The sequence below is a fragment of the Pelmatolapia mariae genome, linkage group LG14, assembly GCF_036321145.2.
Source record: "Pelmatolapia mariae isolate MD_Pm_ZW linkage group LG14, Pm_UMD_F_2, whole genome shotgun sequence".
NCBI classification, from domain to species: Eukaryota; Metazoa; Chordata; class Actinopteri; order Cichliformes; family Cichlidae; genus Pelmatolapia; species Pelmatolapia mariae.
This window is the reverse complement of record NC_086239.1, coordinates 34,323,386-34,347,026: the sequence shown is the minus strand read 5'-3', so window position 1 is coordinate 34,347,026 and position 23,641 is coordinate 34,323,386. Positions and strand designations below refer to the sequence as shown.

Here is a 23,641-nt window from a genome sequence, read left to right as displayed (position 1 = left end):
TGAATCATTCTCAAACCAAAAAACAAGCTGTACTAAAAGTTCCAACCCCTGGTCTATGATGTGCAATGTGGTTAATGTATGTTGTAGCCTTTTTTTTCTCAGGATAATTTAACTTTGATGCCTCATAATAACAATCTGCCATTAGTGTGATTGTTTCACTGTCATATAACAAAGGCCTACAGCATGTAGATCCCACAGCAGGACATACATATTTGCACTATAATGATAATAATAATATATGAAAGGTCTTGTGGAATGAAACTCATAAAAGCTGCTGGAAATGAGGGTACCTTATTCAAAATAAGAAAACTCATGATCCACTCTGCAACAAATGGAGGAGGCCACCAAGGTGAGTGACAGGGAGAGCAATTTCACCCATAGTATTATATATTCTGCTAGATTAAAGACTGTTAAGGCTTTAGTTAAGTCAATATTTTTCTGGCTGTGCTGGTCCATGGTGAGTATCAGCAACCTGCTACTAGAAAGTCTCTGTCAGTCCTTGTTTGATGTGTGAAATTAAAATGGTGAACACTATGATTAGTGTTACATGACATAAGTAATATTTACAAAGAGTGTTGCATTTAATAAGATCTATTGCAATGATCAGGGTTTGATCAATGAGCAGAAAACAATAAAATACACTTGACTGTAAAGTGACATGATGAGTCTATAAGAAAAATAAACTAAACCAAACCCTATAACAACAATCATCACCAGCACCACATATCATCAAAATGAGAATGCAAACACTAAATGATTGTCTTGAGGAAGTGAAAGCTTGGTTGGCTCTTAATTTTTTTAATTTGAATGAAAATAAAATAGAGGTTTTGCCTTTTGGGCCAGGCCTTTCCTGTGGACACGAACCTGCTAGCACAGCATGAAAATCCCACTATCACCAATGTGGGTTTTAAAATAGATAGTGATCTTGACAGTCAAGTGAGAGTAGTAGTGAAATCCAGCTTTTATCAGCTGAGGCAACTGGCCAAAATTAAAGCTATCTTTCAAAAGATGATTTCAGAACAGTAATCCATGCTTATATTACAACTCGGCTGGATTACTGTAACTCGCTATACCTTGGTATTAGCCCGTCATCCTTGTCGGGTCTTCAGCAGGTGCAAAATGCTGCCGCACAGCTTTTAACTGGAGCACAGAGCATATTACTCCCGTTTTACCCTCACTACCTGCCTGTTCATTTTAGAGTTAATTTTAGTCCTTTTATTTGTTTTTAAAGCCTTAAATGGTCTCGCCTCACTCTACCTATTTGAGCTACTGAACCTGGAAACCCCTTCTCGGTCTCTTAGATCAGCTGACCAGTTGTTGTTGGATGTGCCGAAGACGCAAGATTTTTAAATCTGGTTTGAAGGCCCGCTTTTTCAGTTTGGCTTTGAAGTCAGTATAGAAATGTTAATTTTATATGCATTTTATTGTTTTTCTGATGTTGGTGTTCTATATGATTTACGGTTGTTGTATTTTTATTTATACTATTTATATTAATATTTTTTCTTATTCTATTTTCAGCACATTGGTCAGTGGTAGCTGTTTTTAAAGTGCTTTATGAAAACAGATTGCTTGGCTTTATTTGTTGAGCACAGCTGAAAAAAGGAGGTTTAGGTCCATATAGCTGCACAGGATATCTGAAGGGATTATAAGTAATACTGAGGTTTATCTTGACCAAGAAAGTTCCTGCGAATTTGAGGGTGGATGGTTGTGCATAAAGGTACAGGGTACAATTCACTGGAATCTTGGCCTATTAGTTCATTGGTGAAGTTGATTTGAAATGGAGCAGATGATCATTTTCTCAGACAGATAAAAATAAGAGAATTCCTCCCTTTTACATTCCAGGATAACCTCAGGCAGAGCAGAGATAAGTACTGCTCACTCCTCAGTTCTTTGGAAGAATAAAACAGGTTGAAGCCAGTTCGGCGTGGTAGTGGAATAACGACAGAAGAGAACAGTTGTAGTTGCTAAAAAAAAAAAAAAAAATCTCAACCACAACAAGAATGGAGATGATTGGCTGAGAAAATGGGGAGTCTTTTTGATTCATAGACCAAGTAGCAAAGCACTTAAGAGTGATATCATGTCAGTAGGCAGACTGCTACAAATCTGACACTCTCTTTGTGTGAGTCAGGAGATCGACTTAAGTTCTTCTCAGTTAGATTTGGGGATCCTGGTTTTACAGTTTAAAGGGGACTTTGACTCAACAGATTCATTCCTTATATTTTGATATTTCACTTTATGGTTCGGGTTAGTTTTGATAATAACCGTCTATACCAAATTTTGAATTATAGCTCTTATTATAGCCAAAATAACATCTCTGATTGACAGAGTCTCCCACCCCATGCATGTAAATGTTGCTGAACTGCAGAGCTTCTTCAGTGACAGACTGCTGCATCCTAGATGCATGAAGGAGCGTTTCCGCAGGTCCTTCCTCCCTGCAGCTGTCAGACTGTACAATCAGAACTGCTCCCAACAATCATAGATGTTTACATCAGCACTGTAACTGCAATAAGTTAATCAACCGATTCGCACTACAACCTGGTTTGCCTCTTATCTGTCGTTATTTATATTTAACTTAATAACTGTACAGTACTCTGTTTACAGTAACCATTGTCCTTAATGTAAATATGTAAGAAAAATTGTGTATGTTTCTGTTCTGTGTCCTGTGTACTGTTTGTTTGTATATGTGTCTTTCTGGCTGCTGTTACAACCAATTTTCCCCTTGTGGGACAATTAAAGGATTATTCTATTCTATTTAGAATGTATAAATAACCTATCTAATATTAAGTAAACATGACAAGAACATTCTGAAATTTAGGGGATTTGTTATAATAACCATATATAACCATTAGAACTGATAACAAGGCCCTTACTGCTTTATCATAAAAAATCATAATATCTCTAATTATCAATAACAATTCACACAATTGCAATTAACACTTAAAACGTGCTTGTTTTAAAGTAGTCCTTTCAGTCAAATCAGTGGGAATCCTTGCATTTGTGGGACTTGCACATGTTTCCCACATCCTGCAGAATGGCAGTTTAGGTACCATTATAGCAGTAAGACCCCATCCCCCACACCTCTTTTGCTCTCTTTTTTTTACTCTCAGTTATTTTTCAGGTAATTTAATCCCAGTTACCTCAGAGTAAATATTTTTAATTTGCTTGTTTTTAGATGATTTAGTTACATTGCACGTGTTTGTGCTTACAGGTGTAGCTCTACTCTCTGTGTCAAGGTTTTCTCAGTCAAGACACCGTCTAACATATTTATGACATCTATTTCTTAGCTGCATGTGCACCACACATGAGTAAATTTTTGGCCTCTTCACAAAGAAAGTGATAAGGGCTGAACTGACAGCTAAGTTAAGCGAATGTGCTGTGGTCTGTGTCCTCATGGTCCTAAATGTGCAAACTCCTTGTCACTTTTTGCTTCTATTGCTCGAGCAAATGTGCTTCATAGAAATTGTGCCCCAGAGCACAGCCTACTTGTTGTGAGCCGCACTTTGCTTGACGCAGTGGCAAGTCATCGGACATAATGGATTTGCTGTTGTAGTTTTGTATGTGAGGGGCCCTTTATGCTGTTGAGATTCCCCCCATGGTCCTTCAAAGACCTGCAGGTGCCTTTCTCTCTAGGCATCTGGGGAAATGCAGTTTCTTCTCAAAACAGTATTTATACTCTATATAAATTTGACCTGAACTGTATGGAAGGGTTACATTTTTGTTTCCTTCTCGCTGTAAAATTACTGCAAAAATAAATCTGTCACATTTAAAAGTGTGTCCTGGACAAACACCTAGAGGGAAAAAAATAGAATTCTGCTCTCTGGTGGTTGAAAATAAAATTAGCAAGATTTGTCTTTATTTAAGAAAAAATTCAAAGTTGGTACACTACTCTCACCACTGGTTTTATTCTGTGCAGTAATTATGAATAGACTGTGTAAGTCAGTCAAAAGATTTAGGCATGCACATAATAAACGTAATAAAGTAAGATACACAATTCTTATAGTTTAATGTAAAGATATACAAAGCTTAAAAATGGCAGCATATAGACCACTGTTAGCGCTTTTAAAATGTTTTATTTAGTCTATTAAAATATACCAGAATTATAAGTCCCCCAGAATAATCACAGTAAGACCATACCTTTTCAAAGAAGGACCTAGTTGGATCGCATCCAAGAAAAATGCCGGTTGAACAGAAAATGTTGTGTAATTGTCACGGTTCTGGGTCAGTTTTGACCCAATATTTTGAGTTTTCATGTTTTGGTTTGATTTTGTATTTTTTGTTATCTTCTTGATCTATTTGATGATGACGATGATGATGATGTTCTATGTTCCAGCTTATTCTGGTTAGGTTTAGTTCTGCCCGTGTAAAGTCCATGTTTCTTAGTCTGCGTCCTTGTGTATTGTTTCCTGTTTTATTTTGAAGGATTGTATCTTATGTCAGTGTGTCCAGCTTCGCTCCCCCTGTCTCGTTAGCCCTGATCTCTCCCAGCTGTGTCTCCCTCCTGTCTTCCATTCCCTGATTACTTTCCTGTGTATATTAGCCCAGTGTTTGCCCTTGCTCAGCGTTGCGTCGTACCCTCAGATTTATGCCTGTGTGTTCCAGGTTGCGTTTTCATGGTTTGGTTTCTGTTTTTGTTTGGTGCCAGCAATAAAGCTGTGGTCTTCAGTTACATTTCCGTCTCAGAGTCCTGCATTTGGATCCACATCTCCACCTACCCGCACACAGAGCCCTGACAGTAATGTTTTCTATTAGAAAGGCTAAATATATAACTATATATTATACAGTTTTCACCAGCAATGGGGAAACGCCTGTGTGAGTTATGAGACTTTAAGCTTTGTTTGCATAAGATTTTCAGTAGTGAATGAACACTGCTTCATGTACAATATACAGCACATAGTTGACATTGCACATATAATCCACCTTCACGACTGTAGACTTGAAGTCATTTCCTGAAAGCACTATCAGCTCACAGCACCCATTTATTTCATGTTGTTACGATGTTTCTGCGAGAAAATGCTATCTCAGTTTAAATGTTTCTTACATAGTAAACATCAAAGTGATTTATTGTAAAATCAGTCATTTAATTTTGCTGATCTTTATAACACCACAGGTATTTTGTACAACATCCATGTTTCCATGTTCAAACCTTATACTGGATTGTCTGTGGTGCAGTTAAAACCAGGTGGCCTGCAGTTTTTAATGCAGTTCAATTATCTATCTGAGAAAGGCCCCAGCAGAGCCGTGGACGCTCTCCGACTCCGCTGAACACAGCAGACAAGAATAAACAGTTCAAACTTAAGACAAACATGTCAGGTATACACAGTCTTCTAACTGAGTGGCCTCTTAAGACACAGCAGGCAAGACATACAATAAACTTATTGGATAATTGAAAATGTTTCAACAACTTTTTTGCATTTTTCAGGAGCTGAGATGACTGAATTTTGTGACAGGGGGTGCTGCAGCACTCCTACTTCCCACAGAAGTGGGAAGTAGGAGTGCTTGATTAATTTTCAGTACATGCATTTATGACCTATAATGCACAACCTTTGATAACCCAGGAAATTAAACAGATAAGTTTCAACTTCTATTCAAGCTTCATTCCAACGACAGAAGCATTTGCTGTAGAGTTTTCTCACAAAAACATGAAATGAATGGGTGTTGTGAGCTGATAGTACTACTACTTAGTGGCTGCTGTTAAGGAATAATTGCTATAATCTCAATACATGTTCTTATACATAAAGTTAATATTACATAATCATGTGTCTTTCCTTCTTGCTGTCATTCTCCTGTGCAAGAAAATTGTAAATTAAGCTAGGCATTGTGTGCAAAAAACCTTCCCCAGCTAGCTAAAAACAGTACCTTTCTTTTTACAACTTCCATAGTTAAAACCACAAATGTTTCTTTCCTGTTTTTTTTTGTTTGTTTTGTTTTGGGTTTTTTTGTTTTTTTTTTTACAGTGACAGCTAGACTATCACGCCACATTACCCTGCATTAGAGTAATAAACAGTTTATCTCTCTTTATCTTTTAGGTTTAAACATTTTTCTTCACATGTTTTGGCAGGTGTAGGTATACTTAATATAACACTTGATATATGCCTCCCAGGGTAAGTACACAATTTAATATAGTACAGTATTAATTAATATAGTTTAAGTAATATTTACTTGAAATTAACAAAAACTAAATAAAACCAGAATCAAGCAACCCCTTAACACTTGTGATAGCCTCCAGCCCCCTTTGTCTTTTGGAAAGGCAGTTAAGGCAATGGATGTATGCATAGTTTCTAACATTCATTCTGGGGGTTTGCTAGTGATCCCAATCTCTCCTCCGAGGCTGGTAGGATACAAATTACCGAAGGTTAAGAAACAGAGAGAGAGAGAGAGAGAAAGGTGGGATTTGCTGGCAGTCATCAGAGGGAGGTCGTGTGTGCGCTGATTGGATATAAACACTGGCATAATATGATTTCTGCTTCAAGGAACATTTCCCGTTGACTGATTTAGACCTGTTTAACATTCGTCTCTTTGACGGAGAATCGTGATTTTCCCAGAGGTGAGGTATGTTTCGACTTTTCAATTGCGTTTACACAAGACAACTTGTGCCTTGCGTTTTATTCTTTTTTCTTTTTTTTGGGGGGGGGGGGGAGACTGCGTCATATTTCTTTGTTTAATAGGTAGCTCCTAATAATTATCAATCCTTAATTATAATCGTCATGGCAATGTCAAATGACAAAATTATTTCAGAGTGTTGTGTGAGTGTTTCCATAACCAACAGCCATATGTTGGCTTATGTCCACAGATCCTGTGTTGATTTTTTTTTCTCAAAATTTCTCCTTCTAAAGTTGATTCTAATCAGGCTAATGGTTGTAGAAACTGATAAGCACACTGAGTTCCTGACCTCTGACCTCCATGGAGAGTGAGTTGGAGTAATATCAAAAAAGACAATAATAGTTCGTTAAATTCTCTAAAGATCTCTCAGCCTTAGAGTCATATAGAATAACAAATGAATGCAGACAAGTTCACCAATTAAGAATTCATAGTATTTTTAGATAGTGATAGTTTAAAATCCTTTTGCCACAGTAATGACATAAAATATTATTAAGACTATTGTTTCAGTTCACAGTAACAGCATAGGGACCTTGGCTGGATATTCCTCAGGTCCTCTTGAAAGAATTCATAGAGTTCCTTCAAATTAGTTGGTTTCCTGCAAAATCCAGGATCATCAGTTTTATTGGATGTGTCACCACTTTCTTGTAAAGGTCTGGAAAAACCCCAAACTGTCACCCTCAGATGAGTCCAAATTGGTTAGGATGTTCAGGAACAACTCAAAACTCCTGAAACACCAGCATGACAGACAAAGATTGAGCTATTTCCTAAAAATGACAAGAGGTATTTTTATAGGGTGAGGTCAGCTATCAAGCACGATGTTGGTACAATCCACAAAGTGGTTGAATAATAAAAAAGGAGAACTACCCCCAAATTCTTCAGCTTCACCTCAAATCAGCAGCCAGAAGGTCAAAACTTTGACACAACTGAATGTTCCAATGGGACAATGATCCCAAACACACATCAAAACTGGTGTTGGAATGGATAAAGCGGTTTAACATTAAATCTTTGCACCGGTCTTCCCAAAGCTCCAACCTCAACAATATTTTAAATTTGTTGACTGTACTTAAAGGCTGCTAGAGGTTAGGAAATCATTCAATTTAAATGAACTCTGCAAAGAAGAGTGGTCAAATATTTAGACAGAATTATCAGAAGCGTCTTGAAAGCAACCAAAACCATATGGTTTGGATGCAACTTTGTAAGGGATGTTTAACCAAATATTATTAGTGGGTGTATTGATACTTTTGTCTATGTGAATTAGAGAAAATCTAAAATAAATAAATCAACTTAAGCAACCAATTCTTGTTTTTTAAGTCATTAGAGATGTATGGTGTACCATCGTTCCAAAAAGAACAGTTCAAAGAAATTATTAAAAGCCTAAAATGACCATGATGTGCATGATGAGTGTATGCGAGCTTTTGAACACAACTGTATGTGTTTCATCATGTGTGCAGTGAGAGAGAGAGAGAGCAAGCATAAGCCTGCTAGTCCTGTTACATAAACTAAAACCTGTTGGGTGCAGCATTATGCGGGCTCATGTGCAGTTGTGTGGGTATTTCTGATGCTTTGGGGATCTTAATGTGTTTACAGAGTCACTTTATGGAGGCTCATCTCACTAATGAAGAAGAACAGCAAATTCCCACAGCTGGAATTACATGATGACAAGTTATTGACATAGTAAAAAACTATAAACATAAATGGAAACACAACTATGCATTTGTGCCACAGCAAGGCAGAGCTCCACTAATATGTCTGTCAGTGGGGTTGACCACCACAGTTTTTTCTATTTTGCTGTAAAATTGTCCACAGTTGGTTACGGTGTAAGAGCATGGAGTAAATGGAAATCACTTTCATTTTTAGTTCTTGTTAGTCTTTGCATGCTGCTTCCACTTTTTAGATTTTTGGATGCAGATCAAATAGAAATTCATTTAAAATCGTTCATGGGGTCAAACTGTTTTCTCTGTATTTACAGGCAATATGGTAGAGAATAGAATATGTTACACCACTTCCTGATTTAATCTTTGTTTACTCACTAATGACCTCTGACTGACCTTCTGTAGCTTTGTGATGACCTATGCATGGCCAGCCTGGTGCACCTCTGAATGATGAAGGCTTCTCACATATTCGTCATCCTCTTTCTACTCGACAGGACTGTGGTAAAGTATTTTATTGTGCCAGCAATGACCAAACGATACCTGATACTTGAAAAAAAAGTTCTGTAGCTGTAGAACTGCAGCTGTACAACATCCAGTGAAATGCCAGTTTATTAGGCACTCTTTGCTAAAAGCCCTAGTGGGGATTACCAGAATGAATATAGATTGTGAACAGATAGTAAGCATTGGTCTAAGAGTATCCATAATAATGTTAAAAGTCTATAAAAGAAAAGCATGCAAAGGAAAAAAGTATATAGATGATTTTAAAGCACAGTCATTTGTAAGCCACAGAACTTGCGTCCTTTATCGTCATGTAATTTAAATGCAAGTGTTGACTAATGTAAGGCTAAAATATTGTCATATGTTCACTTTTGTATCTTAATGTACCAATTTGAAACCAAAAGGACATTTCTGTTAGTCCTCATTTTCACATTCCACATTCAAAGAGGTGTTTGTGGGTTTAGACCTGGTTTAAGGGTTAAAATTGGTATTAGGCTTAAGCGGTTGGGTCTGAGTGAGGGTACAGGTTGGGTTTAGTATTTAGTGGCTATAAATGATCATTTCAGGTCATTTGTGTGTATGTGTGTGTGTAGAGTATATCAGCGAGGACTGTTGAAGATATGGTGGCAGAATGGATCCGCTACAGAAATGAGTGTCTGGTCAGGATGAGCGCAGAACCCGGACCAAACGGTAATCCACACATATGCTCAATAATCATATTAATGCTAAAACATACATTAATTAGATTTAACGCTTAAATATAGTCCATAGTAAGTTAAGATTAAATCATTTAATTTAGAATAAATGTGCAAACATGGTGAAAGTTTTATAGAACATTCATCCATCTCACCGACTGATTATAAAACACACAATTCATTCATTCTTATTCTGTCTCTAGAATTGGTATGCAGTCGTATGTTTGACGAATATGCTTGTTGGTCAGATGGACAACCCAACTCTACAGTCAAGGTGCCCTGCCCCTGGTACCTACCTTGGTACAACCAAGGTAGGTACCAGGTTGCAAACACACATATATAGATACACTTAGGTAAAGTTTTTTTTTTTTTACAATTACACATTTTCCTGCAATTTTTTCTCTGTACACCACAACAATGAGTTTTAAATGAAACAACTCAGATGTGACTATGCGACTTACAAACCTTCAGCCTTTAGTGATTCAATTCAAATGGCTTAATAAAAAACTTTATTAACTGTTTTGGAATTACAGCCATTCAGAAGCTCAAAAAATAATTGGACTGACAAACACTTTCACGGCCATATGAGAGCTGTTCCCTTGTTATGTTGTGATAATTTAAGCTGATAAAAGACTGTTGATTTCAAGTGTTGAACTTGTATTTGATAACTGTTCATTACAATTCTCAATATGAGGTCCAAAGAGATGAAGGTGTAGGCGACCTACAGTAGATAGAGAACCCACACAGACATGGTGGCCATCATTATGGCAAAATAAAAAATAAAAAAAATAAAAAAATAAACCTATAAGAAAGACAGCAAAAACTTTAAGTGTGCCAAAAGAAGGAATGCAATATAGAACTCAACAACATTAAAAGGTCAGAAAGACCACAGAGCATAACTAAGCTGGATGAATGCAGATTTTTCTCCTTTGTTAAAAAAAAATCCTTCACAACAGCTAACCAAGTCAAGAACACTCTTGTGAGGGTAGGTACCATTGTAAAAGTCTACAATTAAGAGACACCTTCTGATATAAACTGATACACATGAAAGAGCCTGCACAGTTTTGGAAAACCATTGATATTTGGAGAGATTAAACCAAGATTAATTTGTACCAGAATGATGGGAAAACAGAAACAGTTCAAAGCATACTGCATTATCTGTCAAATATGGAGGACATAACGTTCTGGCATGGGCATGTATGGCTGCCACTGGAACCGGGTCACTGGTGGTTACTGATAAGGTGACTGCTCTTAGAAGAAGCAGGGATAATTCTGAAGTGTACAGGGCTATTCTCTTTGCTCACAGTCATTGCTATTCAGACGAGTACTGCAAAACTGATGGGGCCATACTTCACAGTGCAAATGGTTAATCATCTAAAATATGCTTTAAAAGCAACCCAAGAGCTTCTCAAAACGAAGAAATGGGATGTTCTTCAAGTCAATCGCCTCAACTAAACCCACCAGAGCAATGCAGCTTTTCCATTATTCAGTAAAAAACTGAATGCAAAAAGACCTGAAAACAGGCAGCAACTGAAGATGGCTGCAGTAAAAATCTGGCAGAGCATTTCAAGAAACGAAATCCACTATTTGGGCATGTCCGTGGGTTCTAGACTTCGCTGACTTAAATGACTACAACTGATACTTAATGTCCAAATAAGTGACTGTATTTTAATCCCATGTTAAATATTTGATTTTAAAATCTGCTGTAGTGATGTACAGAGAATAAATGATTTTAAAAAAATATCGCTATCCAAAAACACATGGACATAGCAACAGGCTATATACACACAGATAAAGGCATTGTTTTAATCACAGGCATGTGTTTTAGCCCCTTTTCTGTTTTCCTGTAGTGCGTAGTGGTTTTGTGTTGCGTGAGTGTGGCCCTGATGGCAAATGGGCCACCAGAAACTCCAGTCAAACCTGGAGGGATCATTCTCAGTGCCAACCTGAGGACAGCCAACAGGAGGAGGTATGCCTGGAGCATATGGGAAAATTGGTCAGAAAATAATTAATCAGAAAAAAAATGATCAGAAAACTTTCACCAAAGTAGAATTGATTTAAAATTATGACAAATCCAAGGGTACATCAGGTATGATAGCTAGCGCAAAAAAAAGTGTGAAACTGCAAAATCAGTAGAATCAATGCTTTATTTTTCCATTTGAAAGTGCATAATTATTCTGAATAACAATTTTTAAAACAATTAGGATTTAGTAAAAGGAACTTACGTAGCTTCATATTTAGTGGCCTTACAGTAATAACCCACCCTTGTCTCTTTTTTTTATTCTGTGTAGGAGAAGCAAATTATTATTTATGCCTGCTTTCGGGTCATGTACACAGTGGGCTACTCTCTCAGTCTGGTCAGTCTCTGTGTGGCTCTGATTATTCTTCTCTTTTTCAGGTAGGTAATCTGTCTCATACGCTAATATTTCTCTAAGTAGAATTTAAGCAGACCTTCTTTTCATATGGAAAAGAAATAGAAATTTTTTTTGAAAGACTTGCATAAGATTTGGCTTACTTCATATAGTGAATCATATTAGGGTTATATGATTTACTCATGAAAGTGGCCACTTTCTCATTACTTTCATATGTTGTTTTAGTAAGTATCCAAAACATACAAGTTTCATTTATATAATTTTTCAAGGGATCTTATATCTGTTTTCACTCTTGTATGCTTTTCATACAAGTTTCACACAAGACAGAGACAAACTTTATAAGATTTATATATATCTTTTCCATATGGGTTCTCAAAACCAACTTTTCTTTAGCTAGAGCTGTGAAGCTTTTGCAAGTGCAAATACCATAACAACAATAATCCATGAAACATGGGGAAATTACACAAGCCTTAGCACTGCAGCTATAAGCTCTGTTGTTACAAAAAATTAGAAACAAAAAGTGAAATAAATCTCACTCTCTATGTGCCACATGTTTAGCAGGCTGACTTTGTTTTGTGATTATTATTATTTTTTTTAACATTATTTAACCTTTGTGATACTTGCAGTAAGCTCCACTGTACCAGAAACTACATCCACAGCAACTTGTTTGCGTCGTTCATTCTGCGAGCTCTCTCCATCCTGACTAAAGATGCTCTACTGGGTAAAACCTACCTGGAGTTCACAGACAACAGGGACATCTTTGAAGTGAACAGTAACCAGGTTATAAGCATAAAAACTGGTATTATTTCAGTGATATTAATATATGTGTCATCTCACAGATGACATAGTTGAATATATTTAACACGCCTTCCTTGGACCGCTTCATCATTCATGCGAGATAACATATAGTAATCCTAAGTGATAATTAATTATTAATTTGACTTTATAAATTGTTACATTATAAAATAAAAGTGTTCATTACCCAGGCAGTTTTTTTTAATTTCCTCATATAGACTTGAGTATAGCCAGGGACTCTGAAGATTCATAACTGTTAGAAATGACGTATACTTCTTAATTCTACACTTAAATATTAGGCATTGTCCAGCTGCCTTGTGGCTCAAGTGCTGATGCATTACTGTGTGGGAGCCAACTACTACTGGCTTCTCGTGGAAGGCCTGTATCTGCACAACTTGCTGGCACTGATGGCTTTCTCTGAAAACCGCTTTTTTGGTGGATATCTGTTGATAGGCTGGGGTAAGCAAAGGACACCAGACAAAAGTAGCCACAACAGTAGTACAACACAAAGGAAATTAAGTAGTTAAAGGTTTGGCTCATATTATGCCAAAATTGGTTAGGTCAATCTCACAATCCTGAATTTTCTCTGCTTACCTGAACTGTCGTTGTTTCAGGCACCCCGGTGTTATTTGTCTTTCCCTGGATTCTTGTACGTTACATGTATGAAGACACAAGGTGAACTTTTAGTTTGACTTCTATAATAATTATTTTGCTGACATTGTGCTGCCTTGTACCTATTTGTATTCTTTTCTCGTCTCTTCTTTAATCTCTTAACTACACTCTACATCATAGCTTTAGTATATGTATGCAGTAGATTTAACACCATTTTCGTTCTGTAGTAATTCTCCATGGTTTTACCGTGATAAAAAAAGCGTTGATGTAATGGTAATATATATGTAATGCATATGTTATTACAATACTTGAAGTCAGAATGGAGCACCTAATAAATAAAAACTGCTTGTCATCTTCATGCAACATCTGTGTTTTACAGGTGTTGGGAGATAAATGAAAACATGGCTTACTGGTGTATAATCCGTATCCCTATTCTCCTGGCCATAATGGTAATAGACACACACAAATATAAAGGTTATAAAGTAAATTTGTCAGTATGAACAATCATGTGTGAGTTATGTGACCATAAACAGCCCTGTGACCTACAGGGGGGCGGGGCAGTCTGCACATCATAGTCACCTACATATCACCTCCAGCTTTCAAATTAAAACTAAAATGACTAAAATAATAATTACAAAATTAATATACTAATGAGTCTGTTTCTCTTATTTTATCTTTTCAGGTTAACTTCTTCATCTTTATTCGCATCATTCTGATCCTTATATCTAAACTGAAAGCCCATCAGATGAGATATACTGACTATAAATTCAGGTATGTAGATACAGTTTTTCTCAATCGCCGCAATTCTCACAGCAGAAAAAGTCATTCTGGCATTTTTCATAACACGAAAGACTCCTACAATCAAAACCTTTTTAACATATGTCAAAACATGAATAGTCAGTGAAATGAGTGTAATTACTGTGTTGTCACATGCACCTGTGACACAGACTGACAGTATGTATTTCTATGTGGTCCGAGTAAACCTGTGAGAGTGTGTAAACTTCTGACAGTATAAATATTTGAACAAAACTTGAAGTGACTTGACTGGAAATACTAATACAGTATTCAGAGAAGTGAGAGCTCCAGAGAGAGAGTGTGCTGATGAGTTTTTTAGATTCAAGTTAGAAGTGCATCAACACAGTAACAAATATCTTTAGTAGTGAAGTATGTGTAGTAACCATAGCATTGTGTGTAAAAACAACTGGAATGTCTAATGTGGGTGAGGAAAAGCGTTACTGATTTGAGAACTGCATTATGTATAGTGAGAATTTTTTTTTCAGCACTAAGATGAGTGGATGTGCTTTCATCTCCTTGTTGTCTTGACATAATTATCTAATGTTTGACCTAATTTGCTCACCTATGTTTAATTTAGTTTAATTTCAGTTTTTTTCCTTTCGTTTTTGCTTAGCAACTACAAAAATCAGGTGAAAATAAAACATGAATTAACTAATTGATTGTTAGAATCTTGTGTGTAAGTGTAAAGATCAAAGCTCACACATATACAGACAGTAATTAAGAGAAGACAAGTAAGGGAACTCTGTTATATCGCTTGACATAACCTTCGCCTACAAAAGTAAGCATGTCATTTGTCCTGCTTCAGTGAGTTTAATAACAGTTTAACAAGTAAACACCAGGGAACATTTGATTCTCATGTTTCTCTCCAGACTGGCCAAATCCACATTGACCCTGATCCCTCTGCTGGGGATCCATGAAGTTGTGTTTGCGGTGTTGACGAATGTGCAAACAGATGGAGTCTTTCGCAATATCAACCTCTTCTTCCAGCTCTTCTTCAACTCTTTTCAGGTATAATCAAGAATCTGCACCTAGCCTGATAATATTCACCATCATAATAATTTGTAGATAAAAGTAGCAAAACACTACTAAATGGCCTTTAATACGAACTCTTCACAGGGTTTACTTGTAGCCGTCCTGTACTGTTTTGTCAACAAGGAGGTATGTAGCATGTGATGTGGTGGACAAAACAAACTTCTCATAATATTAATCATTACATTTTTGAATGAAGCCTCAGTTTAAGGTTAGAGGGGGCTTGTTTAAGGTCAGCGTACAGGTTATAGTTAGCTGAATTGAATGGTCAGCCGAGAAATTCATGTAAGTCAATGTAATGCCCATCTGGAGTGAAAAGGGACTAGGTGACACTAAAAAAGGTGCAGGCCCTCTTGGTCTTGATGTTGTTCATATGTTCTACAGTTTAAGAATTAAGACATGCGTCACTTGTAAATGTTTTTCATGTTCAGCAGAGGGTGTGTTACTCATTTTTGCAGATTTTAGCTTTTGCATTTGAGATATTTCCCTTACTTCCAAACACTCTTTGCAATGTTTAGCCTCTTCCTTTTCTTAGTTGTTAACCCAGTTTCTAAGTCAAGTTTCCAAATTCAGTTCTTGTTATTATCCTATTTCAAGCTTCTTTTCCTCCCCCATTACCCACCCCTTTCTTACAGGTGCAAGCAGAAATAAAGAGTACATGGCAGAGGCTGAAGCTGTGGTTGACTTACCTAGATGAACTGAGAAGTAGTGGCAGTAACACACTGCAGGTGGGTGTCAATACAGTGCACACAGGAAGTAACCAGCATTTAGCTAATCAGCATCATATTTAATCGTTACTTTCCCTCTTCTCATCACCATCTTGCTTTAGTTGGCTGTGCTTTTTGTGGCTTTCATTGTTGCTATTAGGTTTGTTTAAATAGGATCATGCATGTCACTTGCCTCTGCAGTGAGTGGAGTCAGGGGTCCCCTTAGGGAAATAAGGTCTCTCCTACTGTCACTGAAAGCTTTCTATATTGCCACTGCCTTAATTTAAAGTTTGCCAGCCCTCAGATAAAGGATAAATTTTGTCCTGGGTCCAGTGGCAAGCAGTGCCAATAACATGCTGTAAATGTAATACACATACTTATTTTACAATGGTTTTTGCTGTGTTATTTATATAATTTGTGCATTAAAGAGAAACTGAAAACTTGCATAAAGGCTAATAAAACAGGCAGAGCAACAAACATATGATTTACATAGGAATTTCTGTTTTGTAAGAGAAGGTAGCTAGTTATCCTTTGATTAGGGGCTTGCCTGTACCTTCACTCTGTGCTGTCAAGTTTCTAGAAATTTTAATAAACTGATGTTGCTTCAAATGTGATTATCAGCTAATATTTGAAAATAATACCTGCTGTAATATAATTATTAGCCTAGTCCTTTCCAAAGGCCACACATTTTGATTATGTGCCCATTTGTAAGCTATTAATCAGCACGATACTTGTTCACTGACTCAGTGAAATAAAATTAATTAAAATGGTTTGTTCCTTTTTGTGATTATAGTTGTGTTTACATTTTTATGCAGACTCCTGTCAGCATGCCTCCATCTTCCCAGTGTCACCATCTGTCTCTTTACAAGCTACCTGACGGCTGCCCAGAGGTCAGCCACCTCTCTCCTATGCTCCACACCTCTCTTTCACCAGCTCCTCACCCTCAGGTTCCCATTCCTGACTGCTACGCCTACCACCAAGACAAGATGGGAGACAAATTGGTGAAAACTTCCTGGCATGTCGCTGCTCATACTAAGGATAGAGGAGAGGATGATGAGAAATTATATGAAATGTATTGCTAAAAAATTCAAAATGACCTTAATATTTCTTAAATAATTTCAAACTATAAGTAATTAGCATGTCCAATTAAGACACTCTTTGACTAAGGTCAAGATTTCACAGCACAAATGGCTTTCACAATCAGAGGGTTACATTATGTTATCCTCTGTAGGTGGGTCTGTATTTAGGCATCAGGCATTTTTTTTGACTGCTCTGTAGTTCCTCAAGGCAACAGAGTGAATCTCAAGCATGACTCCCTTCTCTGAGCACTTGATTAAACATAAAATAAAACAGTGACATTGTCACTTTGTGGACAATTAAAGGGTCATATCCTGCAGCATAAAAAAGCAGTTCTCATTTTATTCACACAGAGGAAATAACTATTTTATTTCTTTTCTTTTATTTATTTTTTTCAATTAACAATATTATCTATCTTACTGTGCATATCCACAGTTGGATCTTAACTCTCCATGCAGCCATCCAAGGTACTTTTGCAAGTTATTATAATAGCTCATTCCATTCCCCACAGAACATATTTAGACATTCATTTCCACTTTTATAATGAAACTGACAAATGAGAGCAATTACGCAAAAAATGAATACTCAGAACAAGAATAACTGCATAGCAATATTACACTGGTAATGAAGGTAAAACTTGTTTGCAGTCATTTATTTTAAAAAGTAATATAATGTGTTGGTCTTATTTGAACCACTTTGACTGTGTTAAATCCCTCTTTCAAAAAATAATCGGTCACTGTAAATGTGTGTAAAACTCTCTAACTTAAAATTGTAACAATCCAGATGAACAATCCAGTAAGATATTACTGGCACTGCCACCATCTAGTGACAGAAACTGAAAACACACTGTAAGGGAGAATTTCACACTCTTATGAAATCATGCAGAAGGTTTAATGAACTGCTTATTTTGCTGGCAGTTCTACTGTTGAGTAATGCCTCAATCATATACATAATTTGCTACAGGTTTTATTGAACAAAGTTATAGCATAGATTCTCTATTAGCATTATGTTAATTTCCATAGCGGAAAAAACAAAACAAAAACTACTTATGTTCTCTTTTTAAATACTAGTAAAGCAAATGTGGGGAAAAAATGTTAGCTCCCCTTCAAAAAAAGGGGAGTAGGTGAGGTAATGTACATTTAAATTGTCGTTGTCTAAAAGCCAGATTTTGAAAGGTCAGTTAAATGTGACATTTGGCCTAAATATATACATTTTGTTTTAGTCCAACTGTTTTATGATATAAGATGTAACAGTGTTCGTGACTTTTCTTATCGATTTAGTTTTAATAATATTAACACGGTGCAGTGTTACTAGATATACTGTTTATATTCAAATGTCACAAACATACAGTGATTGTAACTGAAATAACATGAATAATAAAAAGACTAGTTGTAGAGTCTTGAGTGATGTGCTTATTGGACCAAGGAAGCGCGTGCTTTGACAGAGGAGTGAAAGGACGACCAATTTCAAAAAGAAGTGGTGGTTAACGACACCAGCTGTCAGCCACTTACAATGCAGTCTTCAGAACCCTTCCAAGGGGATTAAAACCCCACTATAATTTTGACTTCTTTGACTTTAAAAACTCACATGACGAGAAAATGTCACCCAAAGGAGTCGCACGATGGCTCCTCTGACATAATGACCCACGCCTTGTGTCACACTTTGCCTCATGTGACAACACACGTGAGCTCAGAGTGGGTCAACAACAGTCAGGACCACCACCAAGGGGAAAACAAACTAGTTAAATACCCAGGGCTCTCTACCAGTTCTTTTAGACAGAAAGACACTTGAAATGAAGTGGGATTTGGGGCATCCTTCAATAAAGTGTAGCGACTTTAATCTCTGGGACAAAGGTAGGAGGAGACAAGCAGGCACATATTTACACATAAATATATAAGAAATGCCTTTTAGATCAAATCACTACATGGTGTTCTCGGTGTAATGGAAAATGAGAGTGAACTTCCAAGAACCAAAGCTGCAATTCAGAAAACAGGGTGTGTTCTGTGCTGACTCATTTGTTTTGTTTCAGCCTGCCTTTCAGTGCCGTCAGTGATAATTATATCCAACTCCTTCTCATAAGATGAACTTCAGTGGTTGAATAATCTTTGTTTTTTTTAAATAAATATGTGGATTCATAAAAACTACACAAACGGGAACCCAAACTGAAGTTACTTTAATTATATGTACATTACCACAAACCAAATCAAAATTGGTTGAAAGGGTAAACAAATTCAACACTGTCCCACTATTTATCCGCATTTGTTGAAAGTTCACAGCAGATGGACTAACCCACAGTCACATTTCAAATAGATTTTTTTCTGGATTAGAGACAAAACTGAAAAGAACAAAAGTTTGTAGCGTTTTGTTTTCAACAGCTTAAGCCCCATTATTCTTTCATTTATTTATTTTTTTGGCACAGACGCAGAGATGGGATATCCGCAGTCAGTCAGGCCTCACAGCTTTGCCTCTGTATCTATCAGTGGTGTATACAAGTAAGCAGCATCGTCCTCCTCATAGATGATGGTGACCGTCTCACCAGCATCAGACACTGCTCCGTTGGTCTGCATGTACGCCTGAGAAACAAAGAGACAAAATGATTTCAGTTAAATGAAAACTTAAATGACTTCAAGTGATATATTGGAAGACAGCTACAGCTGCCAATCTGAACTTCATTCCAATAAATACCCTCTCCAGTAACTGCAGTCGCTCTTCATTCAGCAGATTGCTTTGTCTCAGCTGGCTGACCGTGTTCTCCAGTCCAACAAGTTTTTCCAGGTGTCTTCGGTGCCGCTGCTGCAGCACTTTCACCTTTTTCTGTAGCTCACACACAATTCCCTCCAGCTGCTCCTTACTCAAACTGTTCTTGTGGTAGCTGATGATGTAATAAAAACAGAGAGTCTAAAAACCATAATACAGCAAAGGGATATAAGAAAGACTCTTTCATTGAATGAAAAAAAATTAAGCATCAGAACTCACCAGTGCTCCTCGAGCTGGTAATCTTGCTCTGTATCGTCGTCCTCCGACTTGCCTTCATCTCCCTCTCCTCCTTCAGAATCCAGTCTTTCCATAGTGAGGACCAGGGATGTGGGGGGAGGTGCTGCGTGTTTGGACACTATAGGCAGAGTGGATGTGATGGGTGTGGAGCTCAGAGCTGATGATAGTACCGTTTCTGGTGAAAAGGTAAGCTGGGTAAAGGTGTCTTTGGGCAAAACATTCGGTACCGTCTCGAAGTAGGCAATGACTTGAGTTTCATGGTTGTCATCGTCGCCATTTGAGAACAACTCTGTGGTACGCGTCACATCTTCAACTCCACTTAAGGCCACAGCCTCATCTGTGCACTCAAGGGTGGAGTCATTCACTACCAGCCTGTGTCCCTGAGTTAAAATGGCCGCAGTTATTTCATTCATAAGCTCATTTTGCCCTTCCCCAGCAGGACATTCAGACATAACTACAACCTCTGTCTTCTCCCCACTGTTACTTAGATGATCTATTGTGTGTAAAACAGTTAAAGGGAAGTTTACCCCCGTTTCTAATCTGTCTACTGTTGCCAGTGAGTCTAGTTCTGGCTCAAAAGAGCAGTCAGATTCTCCAACATCACTCAATTGCACCAAGCTGGTTTCTTCTTGTTGCGATGGGTCCACAGCAATCTGATACAGGTGCACAGTGTGCACTTTGTTTTGCATGTCTGCTGTGTCAAAAACCATGGTCTTGTCATCTGATACCGATACGCTTGGATTACAGATAGTTCGAAGACGCTTTGGTTTCTTCTCGCCATCATCTGTGGCTTTCCGTTTCTAAAAAGATAAATCAAAAAGCATAAAACAGGGTTTTATCTTAACTCTCCATGTTAAGATATAAGCTATAAAATGATGTATTTGTTATTGTATATTCTGGTACGCAACATAAACTTTTGCATTAGTATTCTGTATGATTCTGGTTAGTTTTGTTCAAGAAAAAACAAATACTGTGTGACTCTAGCATAGAATCTCCACAATTACAATAACACTATCACTACTTAAAATACTGCAAGTGTTGCTCTCTAGCCTTATGAACTAAGGTAAAATGCTTAAACTAAAATCCAGGTAGGAGAATGAAACTTCCTGTGTTTTAAAACAAGACCTCAGCATTTAGTAAAATAATTGGCGATACTTTGCAACACTAAAAATCAAGTTTAGTTTCTTTTTGCTTTACCTCAGCCTCCTGAAACACAGTGGGCACAGCGTCTCTCTCAAGGTAACGGATCCCCCATCGCACTTTGAAGCATGAAGGTGCAAAATGTTCGTGGCAAATATACTGGTGCCGAGAGGGAGCCCAGTTCTCACGTCCCATGTTTCTCAGCCACTGCTGCAGCCTGACTGGGTCCTGAAGAGGGAATCTAGAAAACAATGAAAATTACAGACGTAAAACACTGATCACGCTTCCTCCAAGTGAAATTGTTCATATTAATGTGCAACTAGAAAATAGCTTCCTAAAACTCAGTTTACATTGTGTGTCAGTGATTGGACAGTGCAAATCAGTGCATCTGATATGATCTGATCAGGTAACTGACTGACTCTGTGGACTCATCACATTTTGGCTTGCTCTGACCAATTACATCTTGCAGCATCTTGCAGCTAGTGTAACTGTGTTCATATTTACTTTTGCTCTGAACCTGTGAACCTGTTGTAAAGTTGTGAAATCTGTGAAGTTGTTGCATGTTCTTTTAGACATTAACTGATACATTTGCCAGCACCATTTCAAATTACACAGCCAAAAAAACAACAACAAAAAAAACAAAAACCAAAACAGCCAAGGTGTTAGGCAATATTCTTGAAGTACTCTTATTATTGCTGAAAAGTTTATTTTATTCGTAGGATGTTTCATCTTTTCAATTCATTGTAAATTACTTGCATGCTATAGCGACTTACACAATCTAGCGGTGGGTAGATTGATACTTTAATTTGTTTCTCTCCATTAAGTTCAGTATGTTCCTCCCATTTCATCAAACAGACATGCCAGCACATGTTGCCCCTCCCCCCTCCTGCCTGTCCTGCTGCCATGGTTTGTTATTGTAAAGTCACGTGACCCAGACTGAGTAGACACGTGTAGGCTGTAGTGACTGAGGCAGAGGAGCATCCTGTGGAGGTATTTTATGGCTGTAACTAAATACACTGCAAATATCCGTGTAGGAATTAATAAACATCCAGACGAACATCATCATGGTGTGGTAAAAGTGATGTTTCAGTATCTTTGTGTCAGATATTTTTCAAAGTTTTCTTGGTCACAGATGTTACCAGAAGACTGATTACCTATAGACAGTGATATATATGAAATACTTTACTGGAACTGAACAAATGAAGTATGAACTAACTAACTACGATAATAACGTAGTAATACCGTTTGTGTCAACTGTCAAGTTATTATTCACATATACAGCACAGTATAAATCAACACAAAGTGCTTTCCAAGCAGGCACATTCAAGGTCTCCAGAATAAAATAAAATAAAATGTTTCAAAACAGGTGAAGCATTGCGAGATGTGTGTTTTTAGTCTAAAGGACTTCTTTTCTTTTAGTCTGGACTTCTTTGAGTTGCTTGAAGACGTTTCAATTCTCATCCGAGAAGCTTCTTCAGTTCTGAACTGAAGCAACTCAAAGAAGTCCAGACGCTTTTCTTTCCAAGCTCCTTTAGACTGCGATGACCTGGATGACTGAGAACCTTCACAGACATGTGTGTTTTTACTTAACTACTTAATTAATTAATTAAAAATATAAGGTGTAAAAAAATAAATAAAATTAGCTGCCAAAGTATTCAGATTAAGCATATTGGTCCACTGCTGTCCTCTACATAAGCTGCCTTTATAAGTTAAAAGTATGGTTGATACTGGCTGCAGTATCGTACAATGGTTCTGCAGCTCTACGAGTGAATCAGCTTAAAGATAAGGATGACACATCACTATTTCTGCCTGCTCTTCTGCACAACTAAGTTTAAGTGTCAATATAACTTACTCACCAAACTACCTTGGAGCTACAAATCAGAGAGCGTTGATATAAAGAAAAATGTCTTGATTAAAAGTTTGCTTGAATCGAGACTTCACTGTGTTGACGGCCTGGCTTAAATCAAGTCAAGTGTTGTGTTGATTAAATGAAGGCTCCTTTAAAGTCAGAAGTAGAAGACACAAACTTATCAAACGTATAAAAAGCGTCTCCTGTGCGGAGATTTTCTAACCTTGGTGGTTATTTTCCGTCAGTAAAAACGAGATTGTGAGACTAACCCGTCGAACAGGAAAAAGTTGCTGGAAGTTGGATTGCGCCTCTACCTGTATCATCTGAGAATCGCGTTTAGCTGGCCTGCTAACACCGCTTTAAAACACCTGCTCACCTGTAGAAGCTTTTCCTGTCGCTGTCGCTCGCGGAGTCATTCTTGCAGTTTGGGACCGAGCAATATTTTGGCATCTCGGAGCGCTACGGTAACTTCTGCTGCTGTCTTCGTGTCCCGCTGAGTTCATAACAAGGTGAAACAGGTCTGTGAAACTCGTGCTGTGTTGTAAACTCGTGGCGCCTTAGGTGACGAAGGAGGATCAGCTGTTGGAGTCTGCGACGTCAAACGAGCGCGACCGCCACGCCCACAGGAAGCAGGTAGCTTTGCTTGAGGAGTCGCGGATGAGTTGGCAAACTGTTTTACTTTCTCTAGATGTATACATTTTAAACTTTGTTTCAGGAAATAAGCTGTTTCATTGTTTTATGGGACCCTTTCGTTAGTTAACCCAAAAGTGATAGAATTACATAAATATACAGTACTGTGAAAAACGACTGAGCAGCCAGTCGTTTC

General features: G+C 37.5%; 2 protein-coding genes across 2 annotated transcripts; one reads left to right on the top strand and one right to left on the bottom strand.

Annotated features, from left to right (window-relative positions):
• Positions 1-331: 331 nt before the first annotated feature.
• Positions 332-16,837, top strand: gipr (gastric inhibitory polypeptide receptor). Its single transcript, XM_063492616.1, has 14 exons — positions 332-349; positions 9,344-9,440; positions 9,649-9,756; positions 11,296-11,414; positions 11,737-11,843; positions 12,444-12,597; positions 12,912-13,071; positions 13,227-13,287; positions 13,604-13,673; positions 13,907-13,995; positions 14,889-15,027; positions 15,136-15,177; positions 15,684-15,776; positions 16,571-16,837. Exons 1-14 carry the CDS (start codon positions 332-334, stop codon positions 16,835-16,837), a joined length of 1,524 nt encoding a protein of 507 aa, XP_063348686.1.
• Positions 16,838-18,984: 2,147 nt separating this feature from the next.
• Positions 18,985-23,366, bottom strand: LOC134641272 (THAP domain-containing protein 5-like). Its single transcript, XM_063493615.1, has 5 exons — positions 23,192-23,366; positions 21,024-21,207; positions 19,809-20,626; positions 19,518-19,704; positions 18,985-19,405 (listed from the first exon to the last, which is right to left on the bottom strand). Exons 1-5 carry the CDS (start codon positions 23,263-23,265, stop codon positions 19,286-19,288), a joined length of 1,383 nt encoding a protein of 460 aa, XP_063349685.1. The 5' UTR covers positions 23,266-23,366; the 3' UTR covers positions 18,985-19,285.
• Between the last annotated feature and the right edge of the window lie 275 nt (positions 23,367-23,641).